At 46.5% G+C, this 13141-nt stretch overlaps 1 protein-coding gene across 1 annotated transcript in view; it reads left to right on the forward strand.

Annotated features, from left to right (window-relative positions):
* Positions 1 to 12430, forward strand: part of RANGAP1 (Ran GTPase activating protein 1) — a 42380-nt gene extending 29950 nt beyond the window's left edge. Inside the window, exons 13-16 of the mRNA XM_073644313.1 lie at positions 9061 to 9163; positions 9253 to 9341; positions 9819 to 9940; positions 10965 to 12430. Of these exons, the coding sequence (XP_073500414.1) occupies positions 9061 to 9163; positions 9253 to 9341; positions 9819 to 9940; positions 10965 to 11034 (384 nt within the window). The 3' untranslated portion in view covers positions 11035 to 12430. The remainder of the gene's footprint in view (positions 1 to 9060; positions 9164 to 9252; positions 9342 to 9818; positions 9941 to 10964) is intronic.
* Positions 12431 to 13141: the final 711 nt, after the last annotated feature.

Raw genomic sequence — 13141 nt, forward strand, 5'->3', positions numbered from 1 at the left:
TGAAGAAAAGAGGGTCTCTTAAGAGACCCCCGGCATGGCTCCTTCCTCTGCCCCCTACTACGGGGTGCACAGTTGAAGTTGAGATGGCGTAGCCACCATGCTGCTCCTTCTCCGGCCCTTCGGGTCAGGCTCGAAGTTGAGAACCCCCCTCCTTCCCCAATTCCCTCGGTCTTGGTCCGAAGTTGAGGCGAGGACAAAGCCCCCTGACAGGTGACAGCGGCACCCTCCCTAATCCCCCTTGGGGTTATTAGGTTGAGACACCATCAGGTAGGGCCTGGACGGCAGCATCTGCAGTTCTCACCAGCCAGCACACCGCAGCCGAGGACCAGCAGCAATACAGGAACCCCAGCTTGACTGCCGGACCCTGTAGGAGCCGGGGGGAGTGCAGGCAGCCATGGCACACACAGGCACAGGCCCTGCACCTGCGGCAGCTTTTCATCTTAAGCGCCTAAGGGGGACTCTTTTCAGAGACCCCCTTCCACTTATGTCCCCACCGCCATTCTGCCTTTCAATCCGGCGGGGTCCGGTTCTGATCTGACCACCCCCCCCCCCCCCCCCCCGGACTACTGCGCTGGCCTGGAGCCCTTTTGGGCATACAAAACAAATTTACACCACGGCTTCGGCCTAGCCGAAGCCGCCGCCCATTTTCTGCCCCCCAGCCCGCCCTCCGGATGACTATTTTTACTCACTGCGGTGTCACACAGGGGTCGGATCTAGGCTTCAGGGCTCGCATCTCCATAGCAACTGCCGCCCTTGCAGCGTTCCGCCCCCCTTCTCCTTCATCTCTGCAAGCAGGAGAAGAGCCACGGCGGCCATATCAAGCTGCAGGACGCATACAGGCCGGCCAAGTCTCCGGGGAGGCACAGGACCAGGCTCTTTCAGCGCTGTTCACAGGGGCACATTGGTGGGGAAAGTTCACAGTCTTGAGTTACCTCAGCTGTGAATTTTATTACTCTGTATCCTCCTCTGCACAGTTAGCCCTTTTGCATAGCCACTCCAGGTGCACTATGCCGGGCTCAAAGTCTAAGAAAACCCGGCAGGACTGCTTTTACGCTTTCTGTACAGCCTGCAGTAATGCTCTTCCCAGCGGCAGCACATATCCGCATTGCAAGGATTGTACTCAGACTACTGTGCCGGAGTCTCAAGTAGCCACTACCAACCCTTCAGTGTCTAATCCTACGCCGGAATGGGTCACTCAAATGTCACAATCTATGACACAGTCCATAGATAACATGACCTCCAAATTGCTTCAGGCTCTGCAAAGCCATACCTCGACTATGAATGCTCCCCAACAAAGGGAAAGCCGGACTCAGTCACATACTGACCCAGGCACATCGATGTCAAGGTCAGGACGCAAGCGCACCCACAGGTCTCGCTCATCTGAGTCATCCCATAGCACACGGTCATCCCTGTCTAGGGAGAGATACCGTAGTCACAGGTCATCTACACAGTCCCCTACCAGGGACAGACGAGATATTTCTCCGCACCAATCTCCGTCCAGAGAAATCCATCATTCTGGGTCACCTAGGAGACACATTAGTGATACACAGGAGTCAGAAGGCGTCTGCGATTCTGAGTCAGACTAGGAAACTGATGGATCCCTAACTCCAATCCCACCTAGCAATGCAGCGCTAGTTGAGGACATAATCTCGTCCATACATCGGGTGCTGGACATCTCTGATCCGATCCCGGACGCACCACAAAATAAGATTTCATTTGAAGGAGCTCTGAAACCACCTAAGGTTTTCTTGGATCATCCAGAATTTAAATCTATTCTCACAAAACAATTCTCACAGCCTCACAAGAAGCTTAACAATCGCAAGTTTCTGGAGGCCTGTTACCCCTTTCCAAAGGAAACCACCAAAGAATGGGCAGACCCACCAGCAGTGGACCCCTCAGTCTCCAGACTGGCAGCACAGACACTTCTTTCACTGCCAGATAGCTCAACCCTTAGGGATGCCGCAGACCGGCAGGTAGAAAGTATGGCTCGCTCAATTTGCGAAACCACAGGGGCCTCCCTAGCCCCCGCGTTCGCCTCAGTCTGGGCAGTCAAGGCTATACTGGTTTGGGCAAAAAATCTACAAACTGGCCTCCAAGCTTCTGCCCCTGAACTGTCGTACCAAGCAGTTCAGATAGCAGTTGTGGTAGATTACATGCTTCATGCAGCTCTGGATTCTGCAAGGGGTGCAGCGGGCGCAATATCACATGCCATCACAACTCGGCGTATCCTTTGGCTGCGTGAATGGAAAGCGGACGCAGCCTCGAAGTCCCTCACGCACCCTCCATACCTCAGCGGTCGACTCTTCAGTGAAAGCTTGGACACGATGATATCCAATGCCACCGGGGGTAAGAGTACCTCTCTTCCCCAACTGAAACCCAAGCGCAATTATAACAAGCGTAACCAAGCTCACTTCCGATCCTTTCGGAACTCTTCCGGCTGGTCCGTTTCACAGCCACCACAAAATAACAGCCTCTCCACACGCAGGGAAGACTCGAGGCCGACACAAAAGTCAGACAAATCCTGGCAGTCAAAGGCAGGCCACTCAAAATCAAAAGGAGGAAAATCTAAGAATTTCTCCTCATCATGACTCACGGACTCAGGAAGACACTCCACCTGTAGGAGGCCGACTTTTACTCTTTCATCAAGTCTGGCTACCTATTACAGAAGACAAGTGGGTCAGGGAACTAGTATCTTCAGGATACAAAATAGAGTTCACTTCCAACCCACCAAACAGACTCCTTATATCTGTTCCCCCAAAATCGCCAGTAAAAGCTCGCGCCTTCCACCAAGCGGTCTTATCGCTTCTTCAAGCACGAGTCCTAATACCTGTTCCCGCAGCCGAGCTCTTCCAGGGGTTCTACTCCAATCTTTTTGTAGTCCCCAAGAAAGGAGGAGGGGTACGCCCCATACTAGACCTAAAACAACTCAACAAATATGTACGAGTACGTCACTTCCGTATGGAGTCCCTCCGGTCAATCATTGCATCCATGGAAAAAGGAGAATATCTCGCCTCCATAGACATACAAGATGCATACCTGCATATACCGATTGCACCTGCCCATCAGAGATTTCTCAGGTTCGCAATCGACCAGGGCCACTACCAGTTCGTGGCTCTCCCATTCGGACTCGCCACGGCTCCCAGAGTGTTTACCAAAGTCATGGCAGCCACCATGCACGTTCTACACTCCAGAGGCATAGTAGTCTTTCCATACCTGGACGATCTTCTCGTCAAGGCTTCTACCTTCAAGGACTGCGAGCTCAGTGTCTCAATCACAATCGACACCCTGAGTCGCCTGGGTTGGTTAGTCCACCTACAAAAGTCATCACCAACCCCAAACCAGTCTCTGACATTCCTGGGAATGCTATTCAATACCTCCAAGGGCCTAGTGCTTCTCCCCAAAGACAAGGCACTGCCTCTCCGTCTAGAAGTTCACACCATCCTCAGCAAACCCCCTCGATCTTTCCGGTTTGCAATGAGAGTCCTTGGCAGGATGGTGGCGGCAATCGAATCGGTTCCATTTGCCCAGCTTCACCTCAGACCTCTCCAACTAGACATTCTCAAGTCATGGGACAGGAACCCTTCTTCTCTCGACAGGAAGTTCCAGCTGACGTCGTCAACCAGGAAGTCCCTTCACTGGTGGCTCAACCGGACCTCTCTAACAAAAGGGAAATCTTTTCTCCCAGGTCAATGGAAGGTCCTGACCACCGACGTCAGCCTGACAGGTTGGGGTGCAGTACACCTACACCACAGAGCACAGGGCAAGTGGTCCCCAGCGGAAGCAACCTTGCCCATCAACATCCTGGAGATTCGTGCCATCCTCCTGGCGTTGAGAGCCTTCCATCACTTACTGGCAGCCTCTCACATCAGAGTACAATCGGACAATGCCACAGCCGTGGCATATGTCAATCACCAAGGGGGAACCCGCAGTGCCAGAGCGATGCAAGAGGTGACGCGCATCCTTCACTGGGCGGAGAAAACGAGCTCCATTATCTCTGCGGTCCACATTCCGGGTGTAGACAACTGGGAAGCCGACTTTCTCAGCCGACAAGGAATAGACTCGGGAGAGTGGGCTCTCCATCCCGAAATCTTCCAACAGATCTGCCATCGTTGGGGCACTCCGGACATGGACCTAATGGCGTCTCACCTCAATGCCAAAGTCTCCAACTTCATGGCCAGAACACGCGACCCAAGAGCTCTAGCGGCGGACGCCCTTGTTCAGGACTTGACCCAGTTCCAGCTCCTGTACATTTTTCCACCTCTCCCCCTGATTTCCAGAGTGGTGAGAAAGATCAAACAGGAAGGGAGTTCCAACCATCCTAATCGCATCGGACTGGCCCAGGCGTACATGGTACGCCGACATCGTACGACTCACAGCAGACGTTCCCTGGCATCTTCCCGACCGCCCGGATCTTCTGTCACGAGTCCCTTAATTTGACGGCGTGGCCATTGAGACCTGGGTTCTAACCCAGGCAGGTTTTTCGCCAGACGTCATTAAAACCATGATCAGAGCACGAAAACCAACCTCTGCCAAGATTTACTACCGTACCTGGAAAACTTTCTTTACCTGGTGCGAATCTCGTAACCAGACCCCACTCCCTTATTCCCTACCCAGGGTACTCGGTTTTCTCCAATCGGGTCTGGAAGCCAGACTATCCCTGGCCTCCCTTAAGAGCCAGGTGTCGGCTCTTTCAGTGCTTTTTCAAAAATGCATTGCTCATAAACAGCAAGTAAGAACATTTCTCCAGGGGGTTTCCCGATTGGTTCCCCCCTACAGACGACCTCTAGAAGCGTGGGACCTCAACCTGGTGCTGACAGCATTGCAGGAAACACCCTTTGAACCCCTTAGGGAAGTGCCACTCCGTCTTCTATCCCAGAAAGCTGTTTTCCTCGTGGCAATCACCTCGCTACGCAGGGTGTCTGAACTCACGGCACTCTCCTGCAGACAGCCTTTCCTGATTTTTTTTCCAGGACAAGGTAGTCCTTCGTACGGTTCCATCCTTCCTTCCGAAGGTTGTATCCAGCTTTCATCTCAATGAAGAAATTTCACTACCATCCCTCTGTCCGGTTTCTGTTCATAGAGTGGAAAAGGCTTTGCGTACGCTTGACCTTGTCAGGGCTCTGCGTATCTATGTGTCTAGGACTACGCCCTTCCGGAAGTCTGATTCTCTTTTCCTTCTTCTGGAAGGCGGCCGCAAGGGTCTACCAGCTTCCAAAGCTACCCTTGCCAGGTGGATCAAATCCACCATACAAGAGGCCTACCGCCTCAAAAATTCGCCTATTCCAGCAGGTATTACGGCACATTCTAAACGTGCCGTAGGGGCCTCCTGGGCCCTTCGGCACAACAAGTGTGTAAGGCAGCCACCTGGACTAGCCTACACACGTTTACAAAACACTACAACGTTCATACCCAGTCCTCAGCAGATGCGAACCTGGGCAGACGTGTTCTGCAGGCGGCGGTGCCCCAATTGTAGGGACCCGTCTACACAATATTCGTCCATTGCTTCCCACCCAGGGACTGCTTTGGGACGTCCCAAGGTCCTGTGTCCCCCAATGAGGCGACAGAGTAAAGGAGATTTCTGTGTACTCACCGTAAAATCTTTTTCTCTTAGCCTCTAATTGGGGGACACAGCACCCACCCTGTTGCCCGTTCCGGGCTGTTAAGTTGAGTTTTCATATTGGTTTTCCTTTGAGTTCTTACATAGTTGCCTTCTTATAGGCATGGTTATGTTATCTATGTTGCGTTCCTCCTACTGCTTTTGCACAAAACTGGAGTAGGCTGATGCCGTCCGGGGGTGTATACTGCAGAGGAGGAGCCACGCTTAATCTTTTTCAGATAAGCATGGTGTCACCTCCTAGTGGACAGCAGCATAACACCCAAGGTCCTGTGTCCCCCAATTAAAGGCTAAGAGATTTTACGGTGAGTACACAAAAATCTCCTTTTTGTAGTAATGCAGGGGTGATGTCCGAAGCAGAGGTGTATAATTGGGTGTCATCAGCATAGAGATGGTACTGAAAACCGAATCTGCTGATTGTTTGTCCAATGGGAGCGGTGTATAAGGAGAAAAGAAGGGGGGCCTAGGACTGATCCTTGAGGAACCCCGACAGTAAGGGGAAGGAGAGAGGAAGAGGAGCCGGCGAAAGACAGAGAAGGAGCGGTCAGAGAGATAAGAGAACCAGGAGAGAACAGTGTCCTTGAGGCCAATAGTGCGGAGCATAGTGAGGAGGAGCTGGTGATCCACAGTGTCGAATGCTGCAGAGAGATCCAGGAGAATCAGCAGGGAATAGTGACCATTAGATTTAGCTGTTAGTAGATCATTAAAGACTTTAGTGAGGGCAGTTTCAGTGGAGTGTAAGGAGCGGAAACCAGATTGTAAAGGGTCAAGAAGAGAGTTGTCTGAGAGATAGCGGATTAGACGGGAATGGACCAGGTGTTCCAAGAGTTTAGAGATAAAGGGAAGATTGGAAACGGGTCTGTAGTTGGCTGTGCAGTTCTGGTCAAGGGATGGTTTTTTTAAGTAATGGATGTATGCTGGCGTGTTTAAAAGAAGAGGGAAAGATACCAGATGAGAGGGAGAGGTTGAAAATTTTAGTTAGGTGAGTGGTGACAGCTGGAGCAAGGGTCTGAAGGAGATGTGAGGGAATAGGGTCACTGGTGCAGGTGGTAGGGCGAGAAGATGCAAAGAGTCTGATCACTTCATCTTCCGTGACTGGTTCGAAATCAGAAAGTGAGCAAGATACAATGTGGCGGGGGAGAGCATGCAAAACGTTTGGGGATTGGGAGAAAATTTCCTGACTGATGTGGTCAATTTTTTCTTTGAACTAATTGGCCAGATCGTCTGCGCTGAGGTCGGTTATCGGGGCCTGTGCTGTTTGATTGAGGAGAGAATGAAACGTGTCAAAGAGTTGTTTAGGATTATTGGAAAGTGAGATTATGAGGTTGTTAAAGTAGGTTTGTTTGGAGAGGTGAAGCGCAGAGTTATGTTTTCGGCATAAATTTATAATGGAGGAAATCTTCAGGCAGATTGGATTTTCTCCACAGCCTTTCAGCGCACCTGGAACACCGCTGGAGAAGACGTGTTTGAGGCGTGTGCCAGGGTTGTCGCTGTCTATGCCGAATTGTTCTTTGTGTAGGAGGTGCGGCTTCATCCAGGGCGCATAGCATTATTTCATTATAATGCTTCAATGCAGAGTCGGGACATGATTGCAACTTTTTCATAAATTTCTGGGTGTTAATGGTGTGTATATTTCTATAAGTGTGGAAAGTGGGGGGGGTCTTGAGTAGAGTCACCGTTCTTGACAGAGAATGAAAGAAGATTATGGTCAGACAGTGGAAGGGGAGAGTTAGTAAAGTCCGAGCAAAGCCAGGAGAAGATCAGGTCCACTGTGTTCCCGTCTTCATGTGTAGGAGAATTAACAAGCTGTGAAAGGCCGAAGGAGGAGGTTAGTGATAAAAGGTGAGCGGCAGATGGGGAAAGAGGATAGCCAATTGGGATGTTAAAATCTCCCATGATTATCGTGGGGATGTCGCAGGATAGAAAATTTGGAAGCCAGGCAGCAAAGTGATCCAGGAACTGGCGGGAGGGACCTGGAGGGCGATAGACAACCGCCACTCGCAGGGCGAAGGGCCGGTAGAGTCCGACTGTGTGGGCCTCAAAAGAAGGGAAGATAAGGCAGGGTGCTGGGGGGATAACCTGAAAAGTACATTTTGTTGAAAGAAGCAGACCAACACCTCCACCTGATCTGTTGTCAGGTCTCGGAGTATGAGAGAAGTGTAGGCCACCATAGGAGAGAGCTGCAGCGGCGGTGGTGTCCGACTGCTGGATCCAGGTTTCAGTGAGAGTCAGAAGGTTGAGGGAATTAGAGAGGAAAAAGTCATGGATGTAAGAGAGTTTATTACATGCTGAGCGTGCATTCCAAAGGGCACAGTTGAATGAGACAGAAGATATGCAGGGAATATTAATGAGATTAGCAGGGTTTCTGAATGTAACAGGGAAAGAGTTAGTGTTATTACTGGAGGGTCCTGGATTAGGAGAAATATCACCTGCGACTAAGAGAAGGAAGATACAGAGAGTGAGCAGATGGTTGAGTGATTTGTGAGCGCTTTTCCTGTGTTGTATGGTGGGAATGAATGGATCTGTGTGGTATAACATTGTGAAGAGAGCATGACAGCTGTACATAGGAGAAGAGAGGAGTGAGGGGTTAATATGGATGAAGTGTGCCGAATTTGTGGCAGAACGGTGAATGTGGATGATTGTAGCAGCCAGAATATAAATGGCACAGATACAAATGGTGAATACTGTTTGCCAAAAAGATGACCTGGAAGCAAGTTTGTTTAATTGTCTTGCATGTCTTACCTGTCTCCTGCCCTGTACAAATGCCATATCTAACTGCTGCGGCACTTTGATAAATTATGGCACTTCGATAAAGTATGCATAAATGCCCCCCCTTGACTATGTCTCAATATATAGGGATGTATCTGCTTAGATCTACACAGATTTAACTCGTTAGCAATCAATCAACTAGCTTAAGACAACAGGAGACCATAAAACTGCAGAAAAAAAACAGACTGGCAACTCTACATGGATCATAAACTATTAAAGTAAGTGTGATGACCTTAAAGTATCATGGATTAAACAACGTAGAGGAGTGAGAAATATATACCAGTGATAGGCTGCAGAGCATTGCATGGAGGTACAAGGCAGTTTTCAGGATAGATCACACATAGGAATGAGAAATATATACCAGTGATAGGCTGCAGAGCATTGCATGGAGGTACAAAGCAGTTTTCAGAATAGATCACATATAGGAGTGAGAAATATATACCTGTAAGAAGAGAAGAAGGAGATATGGCATTGCTAATATTCATAACTGCCGCGGCACTTTGATAAATTATTGCACTTCGATAAAGTATGCATAAATGCTATATGCATAAATCCCAAGTGCTAAAAAATGGGGGGTCCATCAGCCACTTGATTGCTTATGGCTTGCTAATTGAGCAAGTACTGTGTATTTCAAAGATGGTTGCTGTTAATATGAATCTTTCTGACTTTATTTATAGACTGATGTTACAGACACTGACAAGGTAGTGCAGGCCTTTGTCCAACTATCCTCTGTGTATAGAGATGATCAAGAGGTGAAGACGGCTGTGGAAGAAACGATTGGTAAGAAACAATTTGCATTAGACTGCACATCTAACTTATTCTTCGGTTTGTTCATTTCTTTAAAACTTTTTTTTTTTCTATCTTTTTAGACGAGTTGATGAAAAAGGCATTCAACAGCTCTGCTTTCCAGCCAAATATATTCATCACCACGTTGCTTGTTAGGATGGGACTTCTTAAGGTTTGACCATTTTTACAACTGGATTTTGTGGTGGATGATTACCTGTCTGCTGTAGCAGGGAGTTGTTGTTTTTTTGTTTTTGTTTTAAAAAAGTGAAAAATTATTTATTGTACTCGACGGTTCAATTTTTTTTTTTTTTTTTACATGGGGCATATTAGGAGAAGGCTTGAATTACTGCAGCCATTTACCTGGCTAAGGATGTGATAGTGTGCTAAATTGTAATTATATATCTAGGAAAGTTATTAAAGCGGCTTGTGTGTCTTTTATAAAAGCTCATGCAATTAGTCTTTGCATTGTAAAAAGGGATGACCATAGGAGATTACGTATGGGAGACAGAGGGGTGGCGAGTGTAGGGGGATTTAGGAGTATTGCATGCTTGGGTCAGTTTTGTAGGAAGTCAACTAACTTTTCATTATATTTTGGGGTTGTGTGAGGGTTTTTACAGCTTACATTAACATGCTTTTCACCTGTTTGTAGAGTGAGGAGAAGATTAAGGCCATCCCACACTTGTATGGACCGTTACTGTCTTTAAATCATATTGTGCAGCAGGATTATTTCCAGAAGTCTCTTATTCCTATTGTACTGGCTTTTATTTCTAAGTAAGTATGCAAGACTAACTACTGAATTTTCTAACAAGTAGCAACCTGGCTAGCATTGTTTTTTGGGTTTTTTTTTGTCATATGCCGGGTCCCTGACTTTGATGCGGGCTCATAAGTTGAGCCCGCATATTTCAAGGCAGGTGATGGCAGTGATATTCAGCCATCATCTGCCTCTAACAGCTGTGGGCTGAGCTCCGCCCACAGGTGTTAACCTGTTAAATGCGGCTGTCAATCTTTGACAGCGGCATTTAATGCGGGGCGTGCCACTCTGTGCCCATCGGTGCGCCCATGACTTGATCGCGGGGCGACGATGGGTTACCATGACAGCCGGTGGTCTGCTGAATACATTTGTGCTTGTTGTGACAGTTCTCCTGTGAAGGCCGGGCTGTAGCTGGCGTTCATAGGAGACTGTGATTTTCGCTATACACAGCAGCATTGTAGCTCTGCTGTGTATAGCACAAGTGATCAGACGATTGTAGGTTCAAGTCCCCTAAGGGTGCTAACAAGTGTGGGAAAAAAAAAATGTTTTTAAAAATCTTTAAAAAAAATACATTAAAATCACATTTCTTATTGCTTTGTCATTAAAAGTCCGATCTATCAAAATATAAAATAAATTACTCCGATCAGTAGACTGCGTAGTGAGAAAACAAATCGAAACACCAGAATTTAGGTTTTTTTCGTAATATTATTACAAAAGTTTCTCATATTTGCTTGTACATCTTATTAGAAAGAAATGCTTAGTTCCCCACATTTATCAGTTACATGCAATTTGTGAATAAAAACTCGGTTTCCAGTGAGGGATCAGGTTACACCTACTGCTATACAAAGCTATGTACAAGGGAAAAACTCCCCAGGCTTCTAGCATAGGGGGAAATGGCTAGCATGCCACAAGTAGAGAAGTGTGCATATGGACATGTTAGCAGGCCCTAAGTTGGGTTGTCTCGTGAATTAAATGTCTACACAAAAAAAAAATATGCGACCTGTATTTATCTATATAAATAAATCTATTTCTATTTCTTTGCAGGCCAAATCATGCACTAGAATCTCAACCTCAAGCTCGGCACATTCTCATGCAAACTCTGCATATGTTGTAACTCTTCCAGCATTATTGGACTATGATGGTTTAAGTCTCAAATGTCAGACTGTCAGAAGAAGGGAGATAATCACAAACTGTGCCGAGAGACTTCAGACCATGTAGAGTTGCATGTGTTTTGCCCTCATCTACAGCCCCTTTTCCAGTCTTTGTTTACACATAAATAAGGGTTAGTTTCCTACCTCCAGATAACTTGCTCTGAATCTCGGGATACAAAAAGTCTAAAACTTTGTTGCTGCATATAAAAGAAAAATCAGAGAAACATTGTATGGTGCATTTGCTCCATTGCAATGATTAATTTGAAGCTCTTACCAGAACATATAACACTTTCCTATTTGGCCATAGATGGTCTTTAATTGGAATTTGACGAATAATGAATTGTCTTAATGATGGAATTAGTGAGTCCATTGAATTCCTGGTATGTGTTATGAAAGTGGATATATTATTTCAGTACCAGTTTTTGAGTAACTGAAAAACGATTAGATATCATTTTTATGCATAAAGTATATGTAAAACTACGGCCTGCAAACTTAGGCATAGGTAAAGCCCTTGATCTCAAGGAATGTGCACAGAATTGTTTCGTTTGTAAATACATGTTTATTCATGTTACAATATTTCCTTACTCTTGTAGAGCTAAAACATTTTTAAAGTATTTGCTTTTGACAATAAGAAGCTTATTAATTTGTCTGTCTCTTTGGAAGTGTGATATGGAGTTTGGCGTGGAATGCTGTAATTTTTTTTTTTCTTTTATTTAAGCCGCGTCATGAAGTGTCATATTAACACAAAATGTAATTCTGCCAGATTGGAAACATTCAAGCAAAATTATGTTTGCATAAAAAGGTCTTAAACTGAAGAGAAAATATTTCATCTCCTGATTTTGATCTCACCGGCTCATCAAGTTTTTTGTCTGAGATATTTCCTAATTCTAGTGTCCAAGCTGTCATTAGACGTTCAAGGTCCTATTGTACTCGACTGTTTAGGGCTCATGCAGACGTCCGTGCACGGGCTGACCACGGCCTCCGACTTGAGCGTGACCGCCTCATAGAAATATGTAAACTGTGGTTGGGAGAGACATGGCCAGCCGGTGCATTTGCTTGGGGATTGGAGTGATTTGCACTGATGCCGGCATGAGTCTTAGGTGTTCCAGCTTATGAAACACTTGATTTGTATAAGAATGCTTGGGATTTGGCTGTTTTACTAAAAAATAGGAACAATTTTTTTTCTGGGATTCTTAATACAATAGCACAATGTTGCTTGATGATGGATCACAAACTTGATTGGAGTCCCCAGTAGTCAAATAACAAGCCTGTATTCTACAGGAATCTGTGTCTTCTTTCCTACCACCTCCCATTTGAATGAATGGTACCTGATATGTTGTTCACTTGTGCTTAACAGTAAAAATCAATCTTGACTGGTTAAATAAAGTGATCCCATCTTCTAAGTGGACTTATTTTTTTTTTTTTAAACATTAATAAAACAAACTTGCTTCTTGTCCATGTCATCAGATACAGATCATATTGGATATCGGTTGCTGCCACTAAGTGATAGACACTACATGGAAAATAAAGGGTTTACTTATACTATGAATACGTCCGTCCTGTAGGCACTGACTTACCAGTTAGTACAAAAGCCGTAGAAGAGAAACATACAGGAACTGGTTTCAGCTAGGCATCTGTAGAAGGCACCTTTTACCTACTCTTGCAGTTGTACCTTTTTGTCTCTATTTTTAGGTTGAGATTAGAGGGTTGACTACAACACACCATTACGTCAGTGTGATAACCTCACTGCTGTCTGCCCTAACTCTAGGGGGGGAAAAGTGGTACATAGGAGCTCCTACTGTCATAGTTTCTCCCTGCCATGCAGCCATCTATTATCTGTCATTTTATCCCAAAGTGGGACACTTAGACTCCTGACAGCTGAACTTGATGGGCTTCTTCAAGAGAGGCCCAGCTAGTATTCCTGTTCTGTCTTGTGCCTCCGCAAACTTTTTTGTTTTGGTTGGATCTCACATCTGTGGGCTGCCTTTCTCATGTGCCCATCTTTGTCTCAGTGCCAGACTGTTTTACATTTGTACCAGTGTCGGCGCCCACATGGGAAGTTAATTCCCC

This window comes from Phyllobates terribilis, unplaced genomic scaffold (genome assembly GCF_046119375.1).
Source record: "Phyllobates terribilis strain yellow unplaced genomic scaffold, ASM4611937v1 Scaffold_8__6_contigs__length_399053987, whole genome shotgun sequence".
In the NCBI taxonomy this organism is placed as follows: domain Eukaryota; kingdom Metazoa; phylum Chordata; class Amphibia; order Anura; family Dendrobatidae; genus Phyllobates; species Phyllobates terribilis.